Source organism: Coloeus monedula (assembly GCF_965178545.1).
Source record: "Coloeus monedula genome assembly, chromosome: 1".
Lineage (NCBI taxonomy): Eukaryota > Metazoa > Chordata > Aves > Passeriformes > Corvidae > Coloeus > Coloeus monedula.
The window spans coordinates 120,276,926-120,301,670 of record NC_138781.1 but is presented as its reverse complement, the minus strand read 5'-3'; the positions used below and the strand labels follow the sequence as shown (position 1 = coordinate 120,301,670).

The 24,745-nt window shown below is 39.8% G+C and overlaps 1 protein-coding gene across 1 annotated transcript; it reads left to right on the top strand.

Moving 5' to 3' along the window:
- Positions 1 to 1,216: 1,216 nt before the first annotated feature.
- On the top strand, positions 1,217 to 24,687 carry LOC309574982 (kinesin-like protein KIF20A; the record flags this gene model as incomplete). Its single annotated transcript, XM_082285066.1, has 18 exons — positions 1,217 to 1,348; positions 2,539 to 2,613; positions 5,651 to 5,770; positions 6,670 to 6,808; positions 6,899 to 7,083; positions 10,323 to 10,419; positions 10,899 to 11,096; positions 11,181 to 11,292; positions 12,737 to 12,808; positions 14,803 to 14,949; positions 15,540 to 15,705; positions 17,054 to 17,224; positions 17,877 to 18,016; positions 19,483 to 19,648; positions 21,253 to 21,370; positions 21,453 to 21,520; positions 23,086 to 23,205; positions 24,412 to 24,687. 18 exons carry the CDS (start codon positions 1,217 to 1,219, stop codon positions 24,685 to 24,687), a joined length of 2,502 nt encoding a protein of 833 aa, XP_082141192.1.
- Positions 24,688 to 24,745: the final 58 nt, after the last annotated feature.

The following is a 24,745-nucleotide window of genomic DNA, read 5'->3' as shown; positions in this document are numbered from 1 at the left end:
GCCTACTGTGTGAACAGGCCGGCTCACACAGGAGCGCTTTGTATGTGTTACCGGGAAGGTCGATGCTTTGCTCGTGGAAGGCGCTGGACCGCGGGCTGCCGCGGGGCTCCTCCAGCCGGGAGCGGGTCCCGTCCCGCGGCGGGGCTCATCCCGCCTTCCCCGCGGCGCACGGTCCCTGCCCTGCTCACTTCTGGCTTTCGCGTGACCCGCACATTTTGCGATTTACTTTTTTACTTCGTTCACGACGACACCACGGCAGTGTCGGAACGCTTACGTAACACCCACTCTAACTTTATATAACTCGTTCGGATGGAAACATTTAGGTACTCGCGTCCCTCCCGCCCATCCTCCCCAGCCCCTCCTCCGGCGCGGCTCTCTGACAGGCAGAACACCCCTCTTTCTCTGGCCGCCGAGCTGCCGCTGTCCTTTCAAACAAATTCTTTAACGCTGTGCCTTATTACGGACGATAAGCAAACCCTGCGTCTCGAGCATACGTCCCGTCCCGTCCCGTCCCGTCGCGGCTTGGCTGGGCCCGGCCCGGCCCGCTCCCTCCCGGTTCCCCCGCTCCCTTCCTCCCTCCCAAGCCGGCGGCTCCCCTGCCGTACGCTGTGCGGCGGCGCCCCCTGCCGGGCGGAGGGAGCTCTGCGCATGCCCGCCCCCCCCACCGGCTCCCCCGCGCTTGGCCAATCAGCGCCCGCCTCCCTCCGCGCTTGGCCAATCAGCGCCCGCCTCCCTCCGCGCTTGGCCAATCAGCGCCCGTCCCCCTCCCCAAAACGCCCCCCTTGCGCGGGCGCAGCTCGCGGGCTCCCGCGCGCGCCAAGGTAGTGGCGCTCCCGGGAAGGGGGAGCGGGACACGGCGCGGCGGCCTCGGGAACGGGCGTGGTTCTTAGCCCGGGTGCCTGCAAGTGTTGAGCCTTCCGGCGAGGGGGCTGCAGGCTGCGGCCAGCGCTCCCCGGTGGATGAGAGCAGTGCCCAGCTGAGGCTGTTAGCGTGCTTTCCCTTGAGTGCTTCCGAGTATAACCTGCCAGGTGGTTTTTTTTTAAAGGTCGTACTCCCATACGTCTCTGGATAACCCTGTCTTCTGCGGAAGTGCTCGTTTATATAGGAGCTGGCCCTAGCTTTGTTTTGTTCTATATGTATTTTGGTCTGTTCTCTGAGAAAATGATGGGCTTTTTTTTTTTTTCCCTCTTCCTTGCAAGTCCCTTTGCAGAGAACGATGGCTAATGAGGGCAGAAACTACGTTTCCACAGAAGTGTGTGATGTGTTGGAATCGGTCTCTTTTCTGAATGTAGAGGGTAAACCTTCACCCTTGGAGTCAACACTGTTGCCTAATACAGAGGAACAGCAGGTGTGGATTGGTTTTACAGGGTGTCTTCTGGTGATGCTGGGTGTTTTTTGGGTTTTTTTAAAGCTTTAATTCTGACAAATGTTTCTTTACGAAAAACTGCTGTACTCCTCTGCCCCTGAGATGTGTTTGATTCTTCTGCTTATTTCTCACTGCTTATGCACAGGTCATAGGCAATACCAAATGCAGACAGGTGGTCAGTGCTATGTGATGTGATGTGCTAAGCTTTGAGGAAAAAAAAGTAAAGGACTTCGGTAACTGCACTTTGAATGTAATGAGGCTGGACTGTTCTTTTTAATAGGCTTTAAAAAGCATCTGGATCTGTGTTGAAAGCTTGTTAGGTGCTTGGAAATAAAAATCTATTTAAAAATCTATCTTCTGCTCTGCTGTACTTGAACAGAAGATAGCCATCTATGCTTTTTTAGAGTGGTATGTTTCCTGGATGACTTTTCCTCGGGTGGCTTCATTTTGTCTGATTAGTGCCGGTCATGACAGGACTGTGGAGAACTCTAGTAAATCCATCTGCTGAATGAAATATTGCCAAAGTAAAGACTGAAGGTCCTTGAGAAATGAAGGAGTGCTGGGATCCCTCTAAAATGCTCCCTTGCTATTATTGCTTTACCTGGGTGGGGAGACTGTTGTATAGTGGTTAGGGGATGGAAAAGGCCACCTGAGCAACTGAGAAGGGTTGCCTGGTTGTTACTGTGAGGAAGATGAGGGTCTGGTGCCTGGATAGTGGTAAGGAAGTGGTCTCTTGAGGCTAAGAATGTGTCAATCAGTGTTAATTGAATATACTCCATACAAAATGGAAGTGCAGTACTGTGTAGCAGCTGTTAGAATAACACAGCTTGAATTCAGTACAGAGGGAGACCAGAAGGTGGAAGCAGTGCAGTTTATGCCTCTGATAGTGTGCTCTTTTAAAATCAAAATACTGGCTTTGTCATGAAAGAATGCTAAGGGGAGGGCAGTGGGAAGGGGGGGGTACACAAAAAGAGAGTTACTTAAGGACAGTAGAAGGTAAAGAAGCAAATAAAAGCTTAGAGTCTGAACTTGATGTGAAAGGAAAAAGTGAGGCATTAATATAAAATAGGAAACGCTGTATCAGATATGTATGCTGATCTGATTTGAGGCTGTTCTGTTTAAAAAGTGGCAATTATAACTGTGTTTTGTCTTTTTTTCTCTTTAATGAATAGGTATATGAGCCTTTGAAAGTCTTCTTGAGAGTGAGGCCCTTTTCTATAGCAGAGCTTGAAAGCCATGAATCCCAGGTTCGTTGTAGAATTAAGAAATAACTTTTTTTTTCTCCCCTGAACAACACGCGGTATTGTAAGGCAGAACTTTCTTTTGCATAAGCCCTGTACTGCCCCCACATGGAACTGGTGGGCACCTGGTGAGATGGCGAGGTGGTTTTTTTCCCACCCCCGCGATTTTTAATAATTTGTGTGGTATAGACATGCACACCTGCAGCTCTTCAAAATTCCATCGGGTACGTTATTTAGAAATTGGTGTCAACTTCGTGTAGTGCTCAAGATACAAAGGAGTTCCATGGAAGAGATTATGCAATTCTAAGGGTAATTTGAGTATCTGACCCTCGAGTTTCTTTGAGCTGCTTGAATAATCTCCTACCTCATCATGCTGACTTTCTGCTGAGCCTGTCAGAAATCTTCTACAGAATCTCTACATTGTCAGATTCAGATGCTTTGGTGTTTTATATGCACAGATGTACAAACATGCAGAAGTGCTCCCCTTCCCCTCATTGTGATCACTGATGCAAAGAATTCCTTAGCTGTCTTTGGAAGACAAGGTCTCTATATCATATCTCTTAGCCCTTGTCTTTGCAGGCTCTCTGATTGAAGAGAAGTCAGCTTCAAGAACTCTAAGGAGGGTTTAATATTAGTTCTTATTTGCTTTTTGCAAATTGCTGTTTAAAAATGCATTCTTGCTTTTGATCTACCAGAGTTGGAACCTTTGTATCATTTTCACTTGGATAATTCTTTTCCCCTCCTCAACTTCCCTTTTTTTTTGCTTAGTCAGCTCTCCTTGAATAGTGTGTACTGCCACAGTGCTTCCAGTTTGGTAAATTCCACAGTCTGAGCTGGCTCCAAGTATAAATTGATTTGCAAAATCAAATTGTTTCGTGAGTTGTTTAGCATATTCCTCTTTGGAGTGAGACATATCTTAAAAGCAGGGAGGAAAAAAGCGAACACTGAAGTTTGTACTATTTCTTTTTTGTTTTCATATAGTTCGTGCTGAAATGGTTGAACTTCCAATCTATTACCTGCATAATCTGTTTTTTCTCAGCCTACAAAAACAGAATGTTTGAAAGATCTTCAACATTTTTAGTGTTTTCTACTTTCTTTACTATCACCTGAATCCAAGAAGAAAATGCTTGATAACAAATGGAAGAAACCCACATAAAACAATCAAGTAAACCTCACTTCCTAATCATTAAATCAAACAGATCAATTTAATTTTTAGGTCTTTTTTTCCTCCCTGCCATGCATAATTTTCAAGGAGGCACCTTTGTTCCAAATATGTGGCACAAAAAAAAAAAAAAAAAAAGGAAAAAGTAGAACCCAAGACCTATTTCTTACAGTTGTAGGCTGATGCTTTAAACAAAGACAATCAACTGATTAACTGCTCAGTTGTTGCTTATAGAGATAATGATTTATGGAAGTAAAGCCTAAGAGCTCTGGATGAAATTCTGTACTCCTGCCAGTGATTCTCCAGAGTCACCTGTGGGAAAGCAGGAAGTTGAATTTTTTGGATATAAATTATGCGTACAGTGCCAGCAATGGTCCAGCTCCTGCCAACTTACCTGCAGGGATAGCTGGGGGAGTCAAATGGAGTGAATTGTTACCAGCTGGCTTCCAGCTCTGCAGATCTGACTGCTTTGGGTCTCTATTCACAGGCTTCTATGAGGCTGGTGGCAGCTGATGGCACATGCTGCAGATGCTGGGTTATTCTCTAGGGTTTGGTACATCTGACCTGCATTTCTGGTCCTGGTGATGTGGGAGAAATGTTAGACTACATAGGTTCAGAGCCTGGCACAGTGAGCAAGTGATTGGTCTAAATTCAGAAAGCAGCTTTAGAGCTTCTCAGAGTCACAGCATAAGCTGTGTTGGAAGGGACCTGCAAGGATCATCAAAGTCCAGCTTCTGGCCCTGCACAGGACAGCCCCAAGAGTTACAACGTGTTCCTGAGAGCATTGTCCAAATGCTTCTTGAGCTCTGTCAGGCTTGCTGCTGTCACCATTTCACCCTGGGAAGCCTGTTTCAGTGCTTAGCCATCCTCTGGGTGAAGAAACTTTCCCTGATATCCAACCTAAACCTGCCCTGACACAACTTCAGGCCATTCCTTTGTGTCTTGCCACTGGTCACCAGACAGAAGAGATCGGTGCCTGCCCCTTGTTTCCTCATGAGCAAGTTGTAGGCTGCTATGAGGTCTGTATCAGTTAATTACTGGCATAGAGCTTCTATATCAGTTAATAAGCAGACTTGTTAATTGAGACTTCTAGGAAGAACAGTGTGTTCATATGAACAGTCTGTACACACCACACATGGATTATTAATTTTAGAAAATCTGGCCTGTCTCTGAACATAAATGTCAGATTTAGTTACAATTAATCCTTTCAGATGATGCATCAAGACACTGTTAAGCTATACTGGGAGTTCAGTTTGCATCTTTGGTAGCCAGTCTGGTGTAAAATAAATTTTCCTTTGACACTGCATCCTACATATATCTAGCTAGTGAGTGTTTGGTAATTGTATTTTACCTTTACTTAATTGAGAAATAGTGATCAAATTGCTTGAAACTAATTCAGTTTCTTTCATTACTGGTAACACTGTTTATCAATCAAGGGTAACACTTCAGACTTCTTACTTTGTTAGTTCTGCTCATAGTCTATTTCACACTGAAAATGACTGATGTGGAAAAGCAGTGGTTTTCTATATAATTTTGTTTTCATAGTGATTGTGCAAGTGACAATCACAAAATACCAGGATTTAGCTAGTGTTCCCAAGGAAAAATTGCTGGAAGGACTGCCAGTAAAAGTTTTTACCTCTTAGAAAACCCCAGAGGACTGCCTTGACTTTGTCTATCCTCTGGCTTTCATGTGAAGTGAATATCTCTGTGGTGACATGCCTCGACATGATATATGTAAATTGTGGGACTTCTTGTAGCTCTGGTAAATAGGTGAAGACACTAGAGTTTTGGAGGGAGTGTTCATTTTTTGTTTTGTTCAGATAGCTTTCTTCCTGAATAATTTTGTCATGTTTTGGTTTACCTTGCCTTTTTTTTTTTAAGGGTTGTGTAACTATTGAAGATGCCCAGACAGTAATTCTTAATGCACCCAAAGAGTCTTCTGCAATGAAAAACAGTGAAAGAGGGATTGGTCATGCTGTGCATAGCTTCACCTTTTCTCAGGTAGGCCAAATTGTTTAAAATTTTTAGATTTTTGTTTTTCACTGTAATGAAAGCTGAATTTTGTATTATGTCATGCAATGCAATTTTTCTTTTTTTAATTACATGTGGTGGTACTTGCCTTTTAAAAAAAAAGACTGCTTGTTAATTACTGATAAGCTGTCAAGAAATCTGTATTACAATGGAGGTGCCTATTAGATGAGACAAGGAAGCTTCTTTGGCAGGTCTGTGGTTTTCTTTGATTACATGCTACAGAAACTCCTTGTAGGCACAGACTTACCATGGTTCTGCTGTTCCTGCAGGTGCTTTTATCTGGCAAGTGTTACAGGAAACCTTATGTTTGTAGGAATTTATGTGAGCATGTATTTAGTAACATCCTTTTGAAAGAATAGCACCTTAACTGCTTAAACCTTCTATACTGAAAGTAAATTTCTTAACTTTGCCTAGTACAAGAAGTTCTCTTCTTACAGTACCCAAAGATAAACAGTTCCAGGGTTTGAGTTATTTAGGCCATTGTAATGCTGATTTTTCTCCTCAATTGTGGGTAACTGGTGCAGAGTGAGGAGGGAGTTCTACATTACCAGCAGAGCTCTTGAAAGTATCCACTGAACAGCATGGGCTCAGTAGAATTCTGAGCAGTTTATTTTAGGAGTAGGAAAATATTCAAAAATGAGTGCAAGCCTGAGTGCCTCTCAGAATTAAGCAGGCACAGGCATCCTGTGAGAACCCAGCAGAAAACACTGATTCAGAAGGGGTTCAGGCAAGACAGGAAATTAAGCTAGTATCTCCTACCCAGCTTGCTCTGAAAAATTAGTCACTTCTAATCAGTACTTAATATTTTGCTCGTTAAACTTCTTTGTGCCATTTGTCACTCCTTTTTTTCTTTCTTCCCCTTATCCAAGGTCTTTGGACCAGAAACTACTCAGAGTGAATTTTTTGAAGGCTCAATGAAAGATATAGTAAGAGCATATGTTAATGGAGTGAATGGACTGGTGTTTACTTATGGAGTTACAAATGCAGGCAAGACATTCACTATCCAAGGTATAAAATATTTGCATGTATAAAAACTGAGTCAAAATCCAATGAGAAGCTTACATGAATGTCTACACTTAAGTTTGTAATATTTTTAAGGGACTTCAAAAGATCTTGGTATTTTACCTCGCTCACTTGATGTGATTTTTAACCACATAAGAGGAAGACATTACCTGAAGATGAACTTCAAACCATATTTGAGCAATGATGTTAAGAAACTAGAAGATGAACAAGTGAAGCAAGAAGAAGCCTTAAAAACTGCTATTCTTGCAACACTGAAAGAGGTCAGTGACCAAATGCTTCTTAAAGCTATTCTGTAAGAAAGGAAGTTTTAAAAATCTTTATTCCATTTTTGGTTATTTATAAATATGTATATATAAATCTATGGTATGCATACTTGGTGAACCTTGGGACAATAAGAAAATTGGCTGGTTTGGGAGCTCAGGGTAAACTAGAAGAACTTTCTGCAGCACACAGTTCAAACCAAAAACCATCACAAAGCCAAATCTCAGTTTCTAGTGAGAAGCTGTCTCCTCTTTAGAGGAGCAGTTCTGATGCTGTGGTGATAGTATCCCTTAAAAAGAGAGCTACAGGACCTGTCTAAAACCTGGTTCTTCTTGTAGGTCAGGTTCCCTGGCTGGACTTTGGTGCAGTCATTCAAAGGCTTGTAGTAGCTCAGGAGAGATGATGGCACTGTCTTAGCAAGGGCAGTGAAGAAGGCAAGGAGAGTCCCTTTTGGTGGAAGACAGTCTTAAGGCAGATTAAAAAGCTAATAAACCTCTGATTTATGTAACTCCATAAAGAAACTTTCTGATTCAGCAAGTGAAGCAAGATGCCACAAGATGAATGTCCTAAAGGGACTCCTGTCTGCTGTAGAGGATAGTCTGTGTCTAAGTCTGGTCTCTGAAGACTGTAGGTAGACTAGAGAAGTCTTTACTGTGGCAGTCTCCTGTTCTTATTATCTAGTAATTTCTGTTTCCATGGCAAGAAACTGTCTCACCAGAAAATGGGCATCCATGTATTTGGGACTATTTTATACTTTTAATTCCAATTGCAGCTTGTTGTCAGATTCCTTTTGTTCAGAACATTTTTACCCTGAACTGTGATTCTGTGCTTTTAATCCCATAATGCAGTAGGCTTAGCTGGTTATCATTCAAAGCAACTTTAAATGAATTCTGGGATGTATAGAAATAATGTTTGGGTTTTCTTTTTTTTGTGGTCTTTAATAGTAACATTGTTTAAGTACTCCAGTTAACCCCCCCAAAATATCCCGTGACTCAAATTCATATGTAAAGTTCCACTCTAAATACTGTTGCTTAATTTAAACACTGCAACTCAAGACTTTGTTTAGTCTGAGTCTGGTTAACTCTTGAGGAAATATCTCAGATGAAAAGATTTGAAAGGTGACATATTTATTTTGAAAGTGTCTCTGAGCATGTGTATGTGCATGTGCAGAGGATGAGGGGGTCTGAAAGAAAAGGTGAGATGGTTAGGAGGAGAGTAGGTAAATATCTTTAAAAATTTTATGGAAGCTACAGCCTTGAAAAGAGGAACAAGCAGGAGTCCAAGGTCTGGAACAGGAGGTCAACATCTTATTTTGAAGATAACTCTATAAAAATATTTCTTACTGTTAAATCACAGTCTGACTTACTAATAGCTTAATTACTGAATGTTGCAAAAGGTGATCTAGATGATGATGCACTGCAGTGAAAAGAAAGCAATGCTCCACCATCAGGAAGGACAGGTAAAAATGAATCAGAAAACTGCTACGTGACAGGACCTTGTTTATGTGTTACAATGCTTCCATAGAGATAGCTCAACGATCCCCAGTTCTGAAGCTGTGCTTCCTGATAGCTTGTGAATGAATAGCATCACTGTTTGGATGCTCTCTCAAGCTGTAATCTGAGAGCAGATACGATTTGGTGGGCTTGGCTTTAGTTTACATGGATTCCTGTAGGCTCTTTTCCCAGGCTCAGTTTACATGTCCTACAGAAAGAACTTTCATTCTCTCAGTTTAGGTGCTCTGAGTTACTGCAGTACTTCATGTTCTACTGTTTATGTTCTGTATGCAGTACTGCTGCAACAGCTCTTGCTTAGCATGGTTCATACCCTCTCTTTCCTTCCATTTCCTGGTTCTCTTCGTGGGATTAAATACTGCTTTTTACTGGATTAAAAGATGCATTACTTGCATTTCTATTCCCACCTGCTCTTGTATTTTCTCTTAGATGTCATCTGCTTTTGTTGGCAAACAATGTCAGTTCCTGTTCCCACTTGTTTGTAGGCAGTCTTCATGATCTTTTCTGTATTTCATTTGAAGAGCAGTACAGCAACAGTTAATTCACTCAGTTTTCTCACAATACCTTTACAAAAACTTATCATGTGCACAAGTAATGTGGTAATGGGTTTTCTAAATTCCACTCCATTTTTGACGTGCATAGATGAGATACTATGTGTGTCAGTCCCATACCCTGCTTAGCACTTCACAAACAATGAATAAGATCTGTGCTGTGGTTAGACTTCTAATACTCAAGAAACACAATCGTATGGACAGTGCAGCCTTTGCAAAATGCTCACTTGTTTGATTTTGTTGTAATTCTGTTCTATGCTACTTATTTCTAAAATTGAAGATCTCAATTCTTACAAAGAGAAGTGGTGCATCTCTGTTTGTGAGAATTCTGGTTTGGGTATACCAAGTGGGTGATGTTGGCATCAGTAGTCAATCCCTGATCAAGTTAGTGCTGCACTTGAATAGCTGCAGCGGTAAGGTTTGCTTCTCTGGATCTACTTCCCTTCTACTGTAGGATGACCCTCTCTCAGGAAAGAAACCAGGGTGAATGTCCTGATTTATAGGGGGCTATAAAATATGGAGAGAGAGGTGGTATGTAAAGATGCTGGACTCTAGTGGGAGCTGCTACTTCGTTACACTAGTTTTTCCAGAGGTAACTTAAAGGCTGTGCTTTGGTGAATCTTGGCAGGTTTAAAACAATTTTGTTGGTGTAAAGAAATTCAGCAAATGTGTGTATTTAAAGAAACTATGCTGTTGTCTATTTCTAATGGCCTTTTAGTTCAGTCTGAATTAAAGCAACATAGAGTGTTAGTTTGTCGTAACTTAAGTCCTGCCACCTTGGCAGTTGCTCCTGGAGGAACCTCCTTCTCCTGTTCTTTTGAATGACTGAAGCACTGTTCTGATTTGTTCAATAGCTTATAAAGGCATCCTGGGCTGTTGCAGTCTGACAGAGTCCTGCTTCCCAGGACTGTGAAGTTAAGTCTCCTGTGTTAGCAGCATCTAGCAACCAAAACAGGTTCCTGGGAGTAGCAGAGAGCAATAATTCATGTAACAGAGCTTTTATTGATTATAGTTCAGTGTAATTCAGAAAATTTAACTTTCAGCCAGAGTAAGGTGGCCTAACAGTTAATACTACTTCAATATTTAAGTCTTAAGTACTGGAATTGCTGTAGTTTTTAACTTCTGCTTTTCTTATTGTCTGTTCATGTGGATATGATGGTCTCTTATTTTCTCAAGGAGACAGAGAGCATCTCAAATACTACAACAAATTTCTGTGATGTGAAGTTGGATTCCTCTCACTGTACTTCAGACAATCACCCTTCTAACTCTCTCGGTAAAGTGGAAAACTTTTGTGTGGGGAATTTAGAAAAAGAAGTGGGTAACTACCAGTGGATGGGAAAAATCCCTATACTATCCTGCAAAGTAAATATATATAGGTTTTGACCAAATTCTTGTCCCTTTTCCCTGGAAAAAGGGCAACTATGTAAAAATATTTTGGTAGTTTCCCTTCTTTTGGGGGGTAGATGGAGACTTAGTTCTGCAAATATAATGTATAAACTGGTGGAAGTTTGTGATAAAGCAAGGCCATCAGCTTAGAACTTGGCCATATTCTAGTAGCAGATGACTGCTGAGAAGTATGAACATTTTTGGATAAAGCTAAAGTTATCTATGTGTATCTAATTGTACAACACAAATGTATCTAAGCCTTCATTCAGCAGGTTCTATAGGTCCTTTTAGAAGATTCTTTATACTGATACAAAAATCTATCAATGAGTTGTTTGATCTTTGAACTCTTTCTCTGTTTTGGGTTAGCAGAGAAGAACTTTGTTCCACTTGACGTTCATAGGACTAATATGCACCAAAGAACACAAGCATCTGTGTGGATTTCCTTCTGTGAAATTTATAATGAATATGTGTATGACCTATTAAATGTATTATCTACATCAAAAACTCAAAGGCGCAGAGTTTTAAGGATTTGTGAGGATCAAGGAGGAAATTGTTACATTAAAGGTAATAATACTGTTTTATGGCCTGGGCAGTTTCATAGGATTTCTCTGATAATCAGAAGTGTACGTAAAAGATCTCTTTTTGCAGATTTGAAGTGGATTAACGTTCAGAGCACTGAAGAAGGCTGCAGACTACTAAAAATAGGAAACAAGAACCGAAGCTTTGCTTGTACTAGAATGAATGAGCAATCAAGTAGAAGGTTTGTTCATCTCATTATAAGCATACTCTGTCCCTTTTGAGGGGAAGGGAGGGGACTTTAGAATATGTGTGATATGAATCACTCTTCAATAATAGTTTAATACTTCCCTTGATTATTCTGGTTTTGTTATGAGATTCTCTGAAAGAAAACTAGGAGAGATTATGAGTAATAGTAGCTGGACTCAGGTTGCTATTCGGTGTCTTTGGACAACCAAAAAGATCAAATTACATTCATTTTTGATTGCCAACAGAGCTATGCATCTTGGCAAATGCTGGTGGTGCTGAGTGAGAATGGCTGTATGAGGATATTGAGGGAAAAGCTGGCTAGCTTTTCATAATTGGCAGTAATTCTTGGAAACCTGGAGCTTGTCACTAGGGGATGTAGGAAGGAGCAAGTCATGTGGTATCTTGCAGTGCTGCTAGATTTTCTAGGTGCTTTTAGATTGCTGTGTTCAAACTGAGCTTACTTGGTATCTTAAGAATTAAACTCCTAGCTTCTTACCTGGCTCTGGACAGGGATCAGGGAGAATCCAGCTTTTAATCGAGTGAGAAGAAATAGAGAAGGTTGTATAATTTCTATTGAAAATGCCTCCTTTCTTGATTTTAATGACCTCTTAGTAATTTGTCCTTTAAGTGTGGAAGGGCCATGTTTTATTGTTAGCTAATACAATCATAGTGTTACTAAGCCTGCTTTTTCCTCTAAAAAGAAGGAGCTATGTTCTTCTGTGTTAGCTAAAGACATCTGCTGTTAAATTTCACGCTCCTCTTACAGAGTTTTATACCTAGAATGCCCACTGCTTTAGGCATATACTAGAGCAGTTTGTGTGCTGTGCTGCCTGATATATCAGATAAACTGGGCACTTCTGGTTCTGAGACTTTTCTCTTTGGTTTCAGGCAGCATGTCCACTGCCTTTGTAGCTTGTTTCTAAACCAGATTTTCAAGTGTTAAAATTCAGCCTTTCTGGAAAACAGAATTATATTAAAACTTAATAAGTAACTGTGCATATTGAAGTAGGCAAAGTTACAGGACTGTAAAACTTGAACTTATTCCCTTTTCCCCACTGTTTGTTTCTAAGTTAATTCTTCAGACTTACTGAGTCCAGATACTGCCTAAGGTTTCTGTATGAAGTAGCTACATGAGTACTCAGTAGACTTTAGTGAACTGGCTTGGTTTTTTTTCTCCTAGACAGTTTGTAGGCTTCATGTGATATTTTTCCTTTTCCTGTATGGAAAGAAATAGGAAGTCATAAAATACAGCTTCTATTGCTGTTTTTTGCTACTGAATGAGTGCATTGCAAAAGTAACTAATGTATTAAGGCAACTAGTGAATTAATTGTTGTCCTTTCTTCAGAACTGAGCTTTCTGTAGCATACAAATTTTACTTTGCTTCAGTGACTGCTTAATTTTCATAACTTCTTATTAAAAAGGACTTCTTTCCATTCCAGTCACAGTATATTTTCCATCAGGCTACTCAAGCTAACTGATGAGCATCAGCCATGTGTTCTTGGAGTATCAGAGTAAGTGAATGCTTCACATGATTACCAGAATGTAAATATTTTGGAAAAATTAATAAGGTGTAAGCATGTCAAACTGGTGAACTTTCTAATAATAAACAAATTCTCTGAGAGTTGAGAAGGAAATCAGAACTCCACTGAGCACATAAACTGACTGGAAGCTCAGCGGGGACAAGCACAGAAGTGTTTTCCTGTTTCTTACTGTAAGGTTTTGCTGGAGCAACTCTGTCAGTAGTGTATAAATTGAGGGAAATGTGCATTGTCTCACCTGATGGGGAGGTGGTGGCAGAGTAAGACTGTGCAGCACCAGACTATATGTCCTGGAAAGCAGAATTCGAGTGTCTGGCAGATAGAGGTTGATCTCTACAGCTGGAGTGCAGCAGTTGGTGCTGAGGGCCCAAGGTGCAAGCTGTGCCAGTGTATCTTTCTACTCTGGGACCAGACCAGACTTTATGGTTTGAATGTTTGTGACAACATATTTGGTGTGCTCCTAGAATGCAAATTAAAATCTATTATCCCAAAAAATGCTGGTGACATGTTCTGAGACTGCTCCATGGTCCAATGTACAGTCAGAGGGGATCATCAAGTGATTTGCCTAAAAACTGTTCTCCATTAATATAAAATCCTAATGTAAGTGCACCCTGTGAGAGCGGTGTTAAGTCCTTACACTTGAGTCTCTCTTCTTTCATGGTTTAGAGGAAGCAGCCTAATCTTCTGGCCTGAAGCCATTTAGATAGCTCTTTTTGAACGGTATGTATTTTTTCTTCTGATTAAGTTAGCTTGATACAGAAAAATACAGACAACCTGTAACAGAATGTTTTAGTTCAGTCCTTGCTCCTACTGATTTCTTTCTTGTCTCTGCTGAGCAGAGATGGTAATAAACATACGTCACTGTGAGATAACACCTTTTAATGTCAGATGTTACAGTGATAAATACTCTTAAGAAAAGATAACTTGAGAAAATAAGTGCATCCATATTATTTTGCTGTTCCCTGTCATAGTGTATCCCCCTGGCAAAGCTTGCAGCTGCTGTCATGTGAATGACAGTTTGTATGTTGCTTAAGGAAGAAAAAAGCTTTTCATCTTGTGCTGGAAAGGATGAAGAACATAAGGCTTTCACACATTTGAAATATGTGCCTTAATAATTTGTATAGGACCTACTTCAGCTGTATGAAAGTTTATGGTCTTACAAATAATTTTATTTAAATAGATTTATGTATAAGTGAGTAATGGTTTGGTCACACAAATTATCCAACTTCCAGAGTATCCTGTATTTCAACAGCTTTCCTAATATAAATGAAAATTTATTAAATTCCTTGATTATCCAGGATGATTTCCTGATTGTAACATATTTTTCCATGAGGAATGATTCAGTGGTCTGAGTTTAGTAGCACAGAATTGCTGCAGCCAAGCAAAGAGCTCTAAGGTGAGCTAGGAAGGACTTCAGGCCTACTCTTGGCAGCAGTGTACAAATGGTTCTGTGTTCAAAACAGTGCATTGAAGCCCCCTGCCATCCTGCAGTTCTCTCAGCACTGGAATTGGTGGAGGTGACTGTCAAAGTATTCCTGTACTGTAGTCTTATCATGCAGAACTGTTCCACAAATTTACCTCATCTTGTCTGGAAGTACTTACTTTAGGATTGCAACAGAGTTTGGGTTCCTGAACTGATTTCTTTGTGTAAGAATGCCCACAAAGTTTCTGATGGATGCTATAAGCAGACTACTCTGAATGTGCTGAGTATCTTAGGAGCAGCAATCCTGTTCAAGGATCTTTATATGCAATGGGGAGATAGATAGGTTAACACTGTTATCCTGAATACTCTGTGTAGTGCCTTCTGGACAAAAGCTCAGCACTGAAGTACAGCTTATTCTGTGATCTAGGTAGGCTGAAGCAACCCACTCATTTGTGCTCCAGACACACTAAGAAATAAAAAGACTTGATTTTTCATACTGTTTAGAAACAAGTTCATGTGTGTGTTCTGGATAACTTTCATGCAGGTTGTCTTTCTGTGACTTGGCTGGATCAGAGAGGTGTAATAAAACACACGTCTTTGGAGACAGACTAAAAGAAGCAGGAAATATTAATAATTCTCTTCACATCCTTGGAAAATGCATTGCAGCACTGAAGCAAAATCAAAATCCAAAGTAAGTGACAAGTTATTTACAACGTGCCAAGTTTTAGGTGGAAATCCTAAGTATCCCTTTATGTTTCTGCAAGCTGTTTGCACAGAGAAAAATGGAAATCTATAGAGTCTTGGCAGTCTTCTTTATTATAGGTATCACTATAATAAGGAACTTTTTCTCCAAAACTGGTGTTTGTGGAGAGCAAGAAAAGGCAATTTGCAGGAAACTACCAAAATTTTTTTAGTGTATGCGTATGAAAAATGCACTCTGTGTACAGAGCTCCCTTTTTGTCTTCTTCCCTTCCAAATTATACAGACAGATTCATCAGGCAGCTGATAGATGACCTGTACTTAGCTTTTGGCTTGCTCCACTCTGCTTTGGAACACTAGGGAACTGTGATGCAGACTCTATAATACTTTTACTTTTAAATAGTTCCGTTTGTTGGAGAGCTTATGAAGTCTTTGCTCTTTGATGTGAAATAACTTAGGCTTAAATGAGCATCATACTCGATCTCTTTCCTGAAAGACAGAAACAGAATTAAGGTAAGCTACAACACCCCACAATTTCACAATTTTTATTTTGTTTTACGATTTTTTTTTTTTCTCCTTGAGGGTGAAGCCAAGTTATATTCCATTCAGAGAGAGTAAATTGACTCGTCTGTTTCAGCCTTTTTTTTGTGGGAAAGGCAAAGCTTGTATGATTGTAAACATCAATCAGCATGCTTCTACATATGATGAAACACTGCATGTAATGAAGTTTTCAGCTATAGCCAGACAGGTGAGAGTGTATCTACTGTCCCTGCTATTGTGCTTTTTTTTTTTTTTTGTTAACATTGATTTGTGAAATGATCAGGTTGTATGAATTTGAGTGTGATTTGGATTCTTGATTTATCATATTAATGTTCTGCATGTGGCCTCTCTCTAAAAGGCTTCTAGTAGTCTTTCCCATCTTCAAACCTATTTGCACTAACAAATTAAGACAACTGCAGGTGTCTGGCTGTTCTGTTCTACACTGTTGATGTTCTGTATAAAACATAGTCAGGGCACTTTCAGATATGACTGATTTTATACCATATATCTGAGCAAATGCAGGATTTCAATTCAAGCTTTTGATGAATTACTTAGCCTGGGTGCAGTTAAGTATCTGTTGCACAAGATGAGTTGTTCAGTACTTCTTGGACAGTTAGTGGTAGTTAAAGGAGTATTGTCTTATTTTGTATTCTAAATGAGATCTTTTGTAACTGCATTGCTCCTATTTGGCTAAATGCAAGTAATTAACAATTAAAAAGTGTCTTGGCAAGCTCTTCCTCCAGCTCCTTCAGTACCCTTGGGTAGATCCCATCCAGCCCCATAGACCTGTGTGTGTTTAAGTGCTGTAGCAGGTCAATGACCATTTCCTCCTGGATTATGGGGGCCTCATTCTGCTCCTTGTCTCAGTCTCCCATTAAATTCAGGGTTTGGCCTTAACTTCATTCAGGTTTCCTGAAGCTGCTTCTTGCAGGGAGTGGGATGGTGGGCTGTGCTGTGTTTCATGGCAGAAATACACTAAGTTTTTAGTCTGGAACCACAGATTTGTTCTGACACATTACAAATCTGTAATAGCATGTCTAATATGATCTCAGAGAGGAGGACTTCTAATTCTCTTCAGGTGTGACTTTTGCTTTAAGTGTGTACTGTGGATACAAACTTCTCTGATAAGTTGTCCTATGACATAGTTACTAAAAATCTTTATGTAAATAGCATGGATTGCTGAATCCTGGTCACGGTATTTCAGGAAGGAGCAAACATTTTAAGGATTTTCTACTTTTGATTAACTTTGCAGAAAACTACACCAAAACCCTTATACTTTAGGGGAAGAGAAACCACCTGTCTAGACAAGGACACTAAGTTTGCTAGCAGATAATATTTCCATTTTCACTCTTTTTAGAGTACTGAAGAATGTAAGAATATTCATATAAGAATTGTTATATTGATTTTTTTCTGCTAAGAGACATGTAAGCTTTTGTTAGTGGATACGTAATAATGAAATATTGTGTAAATACAACAACGTATTCATGTCACTTCTTCCTGGTATTCTGATACCTGCAATATTGATAGCATTGGTAAATCTGCTCTGGATTTTCCAGGTTATCCAGACAATCCTGCCCAAAAATTTTGGCTATTTTCCATCAAAGTTAGTTGGAGGTGATGGCAAACCTATCATGCATTTTGATGCTAACACATCTGTAGATGACTTTCCTGACAGTACTGAAACCTCTGCAGAAGAGGAAGTGGACATCACCATTCTGAGTCATGAGGTAGATACACATCTACTTAGAACTGTACCCAAGAAAGCAATTGCTATTAGTTCTAATATTGTTTTAGCATAAGAGATGTGCTGGAAGCTGCATGAAATGGGAAGTTTAAGTTTCTGTTCAGTGTCAGACTGACTAGACTTAAAGTGGCCTAGTTCAGTGTCGTTGTGGAAGGATGCCTGTGGCTTTCTAGTTAGGTCAAGTGCTAAATTTGGAATTCAACTGATTGCTCAACAAGAAGACTAGGGAAGCAGTATACATCTTTAAAATAACATAATTCCGGGTTTTATGCCTTTTTTTTGGAAACAGCAGTAACAAGTTAAGATGCAACATTTTAAAAACAAAGATATACAATCTAATAGCAATAAACTGTAAAAATCAAGTAGGCTTTATGTTGTTATGCTGTGCAAACTAACATTTAAATGCCAAAACAGTACTAAACTTTTTGATAGCGGAAACCATCAAGATGGATGTAGGGTGTATTTGTAGTAGAAATTCATGTTTGAAAATATTTAACTTTTGGTGCAGACCCCTAAAAAACATAGGCTTGTAAAACTACCCTCTGTGGATGGCTACCTGTATGAATATTTTGTTGGAGATGCATGTCAATGTGTGCTTCAATCTTGCTTTTTGAACTGAAATATGTTCAATTTAGGATCTCTTGAAAGCTGCAGAGAACTTAAAGGAGAAGTTAGTTGCGGAAAGGCAAAGTAAGCTCCTTCTGGAGGTGAAGATACGTAAAGAGATGGCAGAAGCAATGTTTCGGCAGCTGTTGGAAACAGAGGAAGCCTGGAGGCAAGTCATATTGCAGTCTGCTTTGAGACTGAAAGGATTCCACATGTATTAATGCATACATGTGTATGTATATACATATATGGGTGTATTCAGAACACACCTACTCACGTTATTTAGAGAAGTTAGGGCTGGACAGTTTCAAAACCTCTGAAGGAAAGGGAAGAAAGAACGTTAAACTTGTACAGATCAGCCTCTTCCCATTTACAATGAAAAAGTAATGCTGCTTTCTGTTGAACTTTCCTCTGTTTAATTTGTAATTTGTAATTACTGGAACTTGTCCTGTTGTTACTACTTAGCAGATGGGGAAGATTGTTACAGGTACCCCACTAAGACTGATGATTCTTCCCAACATACACTCTGTCACGTTAATATGCATGCATGTGCTTAAGGTAGTTTGAATCATATCTCTTTTGAGCTCCTCTGCATGACTGAGGAACCACTGTTAGTTTACTGTCTTATAAATTGCTGTGGCTCCCTGCACTGATGTTTGGGAATTTTTTCAAGTGTGTCCAGATTCCTCAAGCTGAGTTCACTTCCTCTTAACTCTTCTTTAAATCAGTTTCCTGCTGTTTGAATCGTTAACAAAAATTAGCACCAAGTTGCCAGCTGAGCACCCTCTGGTTTAACACCTGCACTGGCTTTAAAATTGTTTGGTTGCCTTTGGCCAAACACATGAAATAGCATTGATGCTCTTTCTCTATTGAGGTGATGTTCTGCATCACTGATGGGGCATGTTTTTAAATTGTGACAGGAGTAATGTGTAATGGATTGAAATAATAAATGGAGAGGGACTTCTCACAAGAGTATGTAATGACAAGACAAGGGGGAGTGGATTCAAACTGAGAGTTGGTTTAGATTGGATGTTATAAAAAAATTCTTTACTGTGGATGTGTTGAGGCACTGGAACGGGTTGCCCAGAGAAGTTGTGGATGCCCCATCCCTGGAAGTGTTTAAAGGACATGTTGCAAAGGCCTAGTGGAAAGTGTCCCTGCCCATGGCAGGGGAGGTTAGAATTAGATGACCTCTAAGGTCCCCTCCCACCCCAGACCATTTTATGATTCTATGAAAATGAATTTGGCATTTATCTTAAATGGAAAAAAAGAAAAACCAACCAAAACCCAAAGTGAAAGATGCCCCCAGGAAATATGCTCCAAACATAACATCTAAATGGGTGTGGTCATTTCTATTGCTATATGTTGGTGGATTTTCTTATAAAATATTTCTTTGACAGGTGTTAGGTATGTGTTCTTCTACAGAACTTTTTTTGGTATATGCCAAGTAGAAACTATCCTTTGGTGCAAGTCTGTAGGATCATTGAGATTAAAAACGAAAAAAGTACTTCTTTGTCTCTTCATTTCACTATTTCTGATCAGAGAAAAACTTCAACATTGACAGTTGAATACATGTAGCCAAATGTAATAGCTGGAATGTAAATGCATCATATATAACTAACACATTCTCTTCAGCAACCGCTTGGAAGATATGAAAGACAGTTATGAAGAAAAACTGGAGAGCAAATTTGAAATGTATAAAGAGGCCATTAAGAAACATGCATATATGTGTGCAATGGAACAAATTGAAGACCATTACGTTCCCATAGAAGAATTTCTAGCTGAACAAGAGAAAGTTGAGGTATGACTTGACTGATGCTAAAAACATGTTCTAGCCTCTTAACTGTAAATTTTGCTTTCCCTTCACAGAATCACTCTGGGATTTTGAATGTAGCAGTAAACAAGGAAAATAACTAGCAGTTCAGCCTTGCTGCTCTGTGTTCAGTGCTAACCATAAGCATACAGATGTCTTCTCTCTGGTACTACCTGTAGTGCATACCTAAACCTCATGATCTTTGAGGGCACAGTTCAGTTAAATCCAAGTCATCTTTATCTTTGTGGTGCAATGACTGGAACACACAGAGGAATGATGTATACAGGAGTCTGGCTTTCTGGAGATCTTTGGGATCATAGGATGTAGAGACAAATGCTACTCTGAAAAGGTGATGGGGAATTTGTTACAGGATAGCTATTTTAATGATAACTGATCTCTGGTCTGGCAGTGGTGGGAGGATTGTGGGATAAGAAACTGATGAGAAATCAAACTTTATGCAGGAGAGAACTGAATCTTCTGAATGTACTTAAACATAGAACTGCTCACAGTTGGCATCAGTATGTTGCTCCTTTTGAAACTCAGCCAGGTTAGCTGTGAGCAACTCAGTTTTCTAACCTCTACCTCGATGTTTTAGTGCATCCAAGCAACAGATGAGACCTGTGGGTCTTGTTTTCAGAAGGTTTGTAGTGGAAGAAGAGAACAGCTGTGGTGTCCACCAGTGGAGCTTTCTCACTGCACTCTCCTGTTATGGAACTGATAAGACATCACACTCCATGGATGATAGGCAGGTTCCTTTCAAGACATGAGAGAAGTGGGTTTCTCTTGTAGATTGCAGTATATAAATGTTTCTGCTTTTACAGCTCTCCATTCGGGTGCTGACAAGCAACACCAGATTATGTAATGGGCTGTGTTTTTCCAGCTGCTTTACACTTGACTCTTTTCTCCACTTAGTCTGTTGTTGTGTTCAGTTAAATCCTACCTATATCCCATGTTAAGGTGGAGGAAAAGAGTTTTAATAGTGCTCTTATACTGGTCAAGAGGCTGCATAAGGGAAGATTCAAAGAGCAAGATGCTTTTGGTAGCAAGTCAGAAAAGAAACTAATGAAATCCCTGAGATGTAGAAGTGTTAGCTGACAAAGGAGAGCACAGTGCATGAATCCGAGTGGGCAGCTTCAAAGAACCAGAATTAGATGAATAATTTTTCATGATGGTGCCACTTGTTTGGTTTCTCACTCTGAAATACCACCCCAGCAATCTGACAGATACTGCAAAAGAGTTTGAGATGAAAATGTAGCTCTATGAAGTATGTTCTTCCTGATTTAGCAAGCTAACTGGCAACAGTGTTTAGCACAGACATACTAAAGTTTCCTTTCTGCCATATGGTTACTTTTAATACAGTTTGGAAATCCACAGACTGGAAGAGTTGATTCCTGTGTAAAGAAACTTCCTCCTAGAAGGTCTTGTGACCTGAGTGTTATCCCTTACTGTGCTTTCCTAACCATAACCTGTGAAATAATTTACAATTGTGTGTGTGTGTGTGTGGTGTAATTGAAGGATGTGCAGTAATGCATCAAATCAAGCAGAAATGCAGACAAATTCTACTGCGTGCTCTTTTTTTTTTTTTTCTTCAGGATAGAGAGAGGAAAATACTGCAATTGGAAAGGCAACTTGATGAACAGTCAGGGAGGCTGTTGGCTCTGGGAAGTCTGAACTCGGATATTCCTACTACTGAAAATAACATGGAACGAGGTGGGAATGTAACCTGGGTATTCAAAGTTCAATTTACTTCTGGGAATGTATATAAACAAGCAAACTTTTCTTTTGCCTGTAGATCTTATGGACAGGACAATGAAGAAAGCCAATGAAGGACTGCAGAAACAATGTGAAGAGAAGGAAGAGGTAGCTCTATCTTAATATTTAACAAATCTGGGAATAATGATTGTAAACTGTCATAGTTCAAGGCTTAAAGATCTGCATTGTAGACAAAAGCATGAAGATTCCTGCAAGTGGGTATTGAGTTTATCAAAAAAAACCCCTTGCTCAGTTGTGGATGACTTTTGCTAGAGGCTGTTCTGGCATTATTCTAGTTTGTGAAGCCATCTGCTACTGTAACAAGTCATGGTAAATGTGGTGCAAGTTGGAAGTATGTTTAGTCTTATGTTGGAGTTTATTGTAAATATTGCTGCCATGACCTCAGTGCTTTCCTTCCTGACATGCTGCCTGCTTCTGAACAGGGGAACATTTACAGAATCTGGTAAGTTTAGATCTAAAATCAAAACAGTGCTTTAAAGCAGTCCTTCCTGGAAGTACTGAACTCCACTTTCACCCTAAACTCAAGTAAAGGTGAATGTCCCTGTTCTTCAAACAAGACCTTGGTGTTCTGAATAGCATATAGAGGTGGGAATTATGAGCTTCAGGCCGTGTTATGGAAAACATTAATTTTTAAATACGCATTTTTATTCTATTCCTTGAGTCATCTTCTTGTAAGGCTACAGTTAGTTTCCCATGTTTAAAGAGGATGGGGAGAAGGGGGAGAGACCAGTCTTGCTTCTTTCTCTAATATCAAATAAGAGTAGGGATTGGAGAAATAGTTCCAGCTGGTTCTAATAAACCATGTAAATGGAAAGTGAACTAAATCCTTTTCTATTGAGGAAGAATACTCCAAAAATAACTTGCTTTTCCTTAACAAGTTTAATGTCTTGTGTTATGGCCCTAGCATTTGTTTTCCACTCCTGTTTTCGAGAGCCCTACATCATTTTCCTATGTTACTTTGAAATTTCGGTGGAAGTTTGGCTTTTATGCTTGTTCTGGGTATACAGTTATTGATTGTTTTGTGTGGCTAGAAAGTGTTAGAATGATGAGATTGATACCTGGCAATAACTGAGGTGAGAAGGTTTTAAACCAGCTGGTTCCAGCCTTTCTGCTGCTTTGCCTCAAAGATCAGTGCATGTGTGACGAGTAATTCACCACTTTTTTTCTTCCCATTCAGCCATTGAACATGGGCAAAGGGTGTGAGTTTTTTTAGCAACTTTGCAGAATAAATTAATGATACCATCAATTTTTCTGCTTCAGAGTTTCTTTTGCCTCTTGGGGCTCAATCCATTAATATTCCCATCAGAAAGGTGAGGTCTTCTGTGGTAACTATGCTTCAATTCTTTATATGAATAGTGTTAATGAGACAAAAGTGTTCTTTTAATTACTCTTACTGAAATGGAGCAGGCTGTTGCAGATGTAGCTTAGTCTGTGCCACTGTTTGTTGATTGACAGGTCTGTAAATCATAGTAGCTTCAACACAACAGCCTTTGAATGCTCCAGCTGTATTTTATCACCTGAAATGATGACCTGGGACATAGGAGGTTGAGAGAAGCAGACTTTCTTGTTTTGATCTTGCAGTTTGCATTGTTGTAGCCATCAACAAAATTAATGTAAAACATGCTGTTTTGAACTTCCATGTGTATTTTCAGCTTATAAAATCTCTGAAGTTTAAAATACAGAAACTAAATGAAACCCTGCTAGAAGCTAATGAAGGCTACAGACAAATGGCAGAAGAAAACAGTCAACTGAAGCACACAATCATGCTCAAGGTTTGTCAATGATTTAAAGCAACTTTATATGGCTTGTATCTATAGTTGTACCGGCTGCTTCTGCATCTTTTTGGACATAAAAACGCTGTTTAAATTAGCAATTTGTTTTGATGTCAGCATTTTTTTGTTTAACTTCCTGAATTATGAGCTCAGCGCCCTTGTGTTTCACTACTTGACTTTGAATCTTGTAAGACAAAACTCATTTTTCAACTTAAGTGATAGACTCTGTCAATAGAGTAACTGTGCTGACAGAGCCTGCTAATCTAAAGATGTCATGAATTATTGTCAAGCAAAGAAAAGGCTACTTAGAACTCATCATGAGGCATGTTGCTGAGGCAAGCAAGGTGTCAGTGCACAAGTGTTACTGCAACAAGGCCCAAGGATCTATGGCTTTAAAGCTATCCTGACAGTCCTGCCAGAGGTGGCCAAAGTGGATGAGAGATAATGGGCAGGTGAACTGGTTAATACAGAAATAGGCATCTTTCATTCAAAAGCAGGGACTTCCTAAAGTCTACAGCATCTGACCTCAGATATCAACTAGATTTCTATATAAAAATGAATGAAACTTTGGAACTCTTGATACCTTGAATCTATGCCTCACTTGTAATCTGCAAATGAAGCAAAGCAGGTATAATAACTGCTTAGTGATATCTTTCTTGGAACATTACATTACTTTCTGCATACTTTTTAGTTTAAATCTGAGACTGAAAATTGACTTGAATTTCTTAATTGGCAGTTACCTTCCTATCCATTCTTAATAGGAAGGTGATTTTGTTAATCACAGAGATTAGAGAGCGTATTTAACACTCCATGTTTTGCCCACTCGAAGCATTTATTCAGTCCTGGTTAGCAGACTTAGATGTAAGAGTTTTGATTTTGACCAGTTTTGCTTTCAGAAATTGCAAGGCAGGAAAGCCACCTTTATCTGGTTCCTAGAACAACATCTCTTCTTTGCACAGTGGGGCTGAGCATTTTAACATCAGTCTCTTGGTCAGAGTTGGTCTCTAACTAGATTTTATGGCCCTCTGGTTTGCTGGGTTTTTAATTACTTTGATGTCATTTAGAGGAAATGGGTACTGAATAGCCATATGACACAGTAATAACAAGGGAATTAATGGATTTAGTAAAATAATGTGAACCAGAAAATTAACTGCATGAGAGAGACCATGCAGTGTTCACATACCTAACACAGCCTTATCCTCGTAGGATCAAGAAATGAGTAGTCTTCAGAACTGGGCTAAACGTGTTCTTGAGCTTGAAGAAACAGTGTCTTCCCTGCAAAAAGAGCTTGAAGAACGGAAGAAGCATTTCTTTGTAGAGGAGTCAAAACAGCAGAAACCCAGGAGAGGTTTGCTGGCCAACCTGAAATCCACAGTAGCATCCACTGCTAGTACACCTCTTGGTAAAGGCTGGGGGAAGCATGAAGGGGCTTCACCCTATTCAAGAAAACAAGTACTGTTGCCTCATAAAGCAAAAGAATAGTATTTGATAAATCAAGGTGTGCAATTACTGGGCTTCTTTATCAGTCTTAAACTGTTGG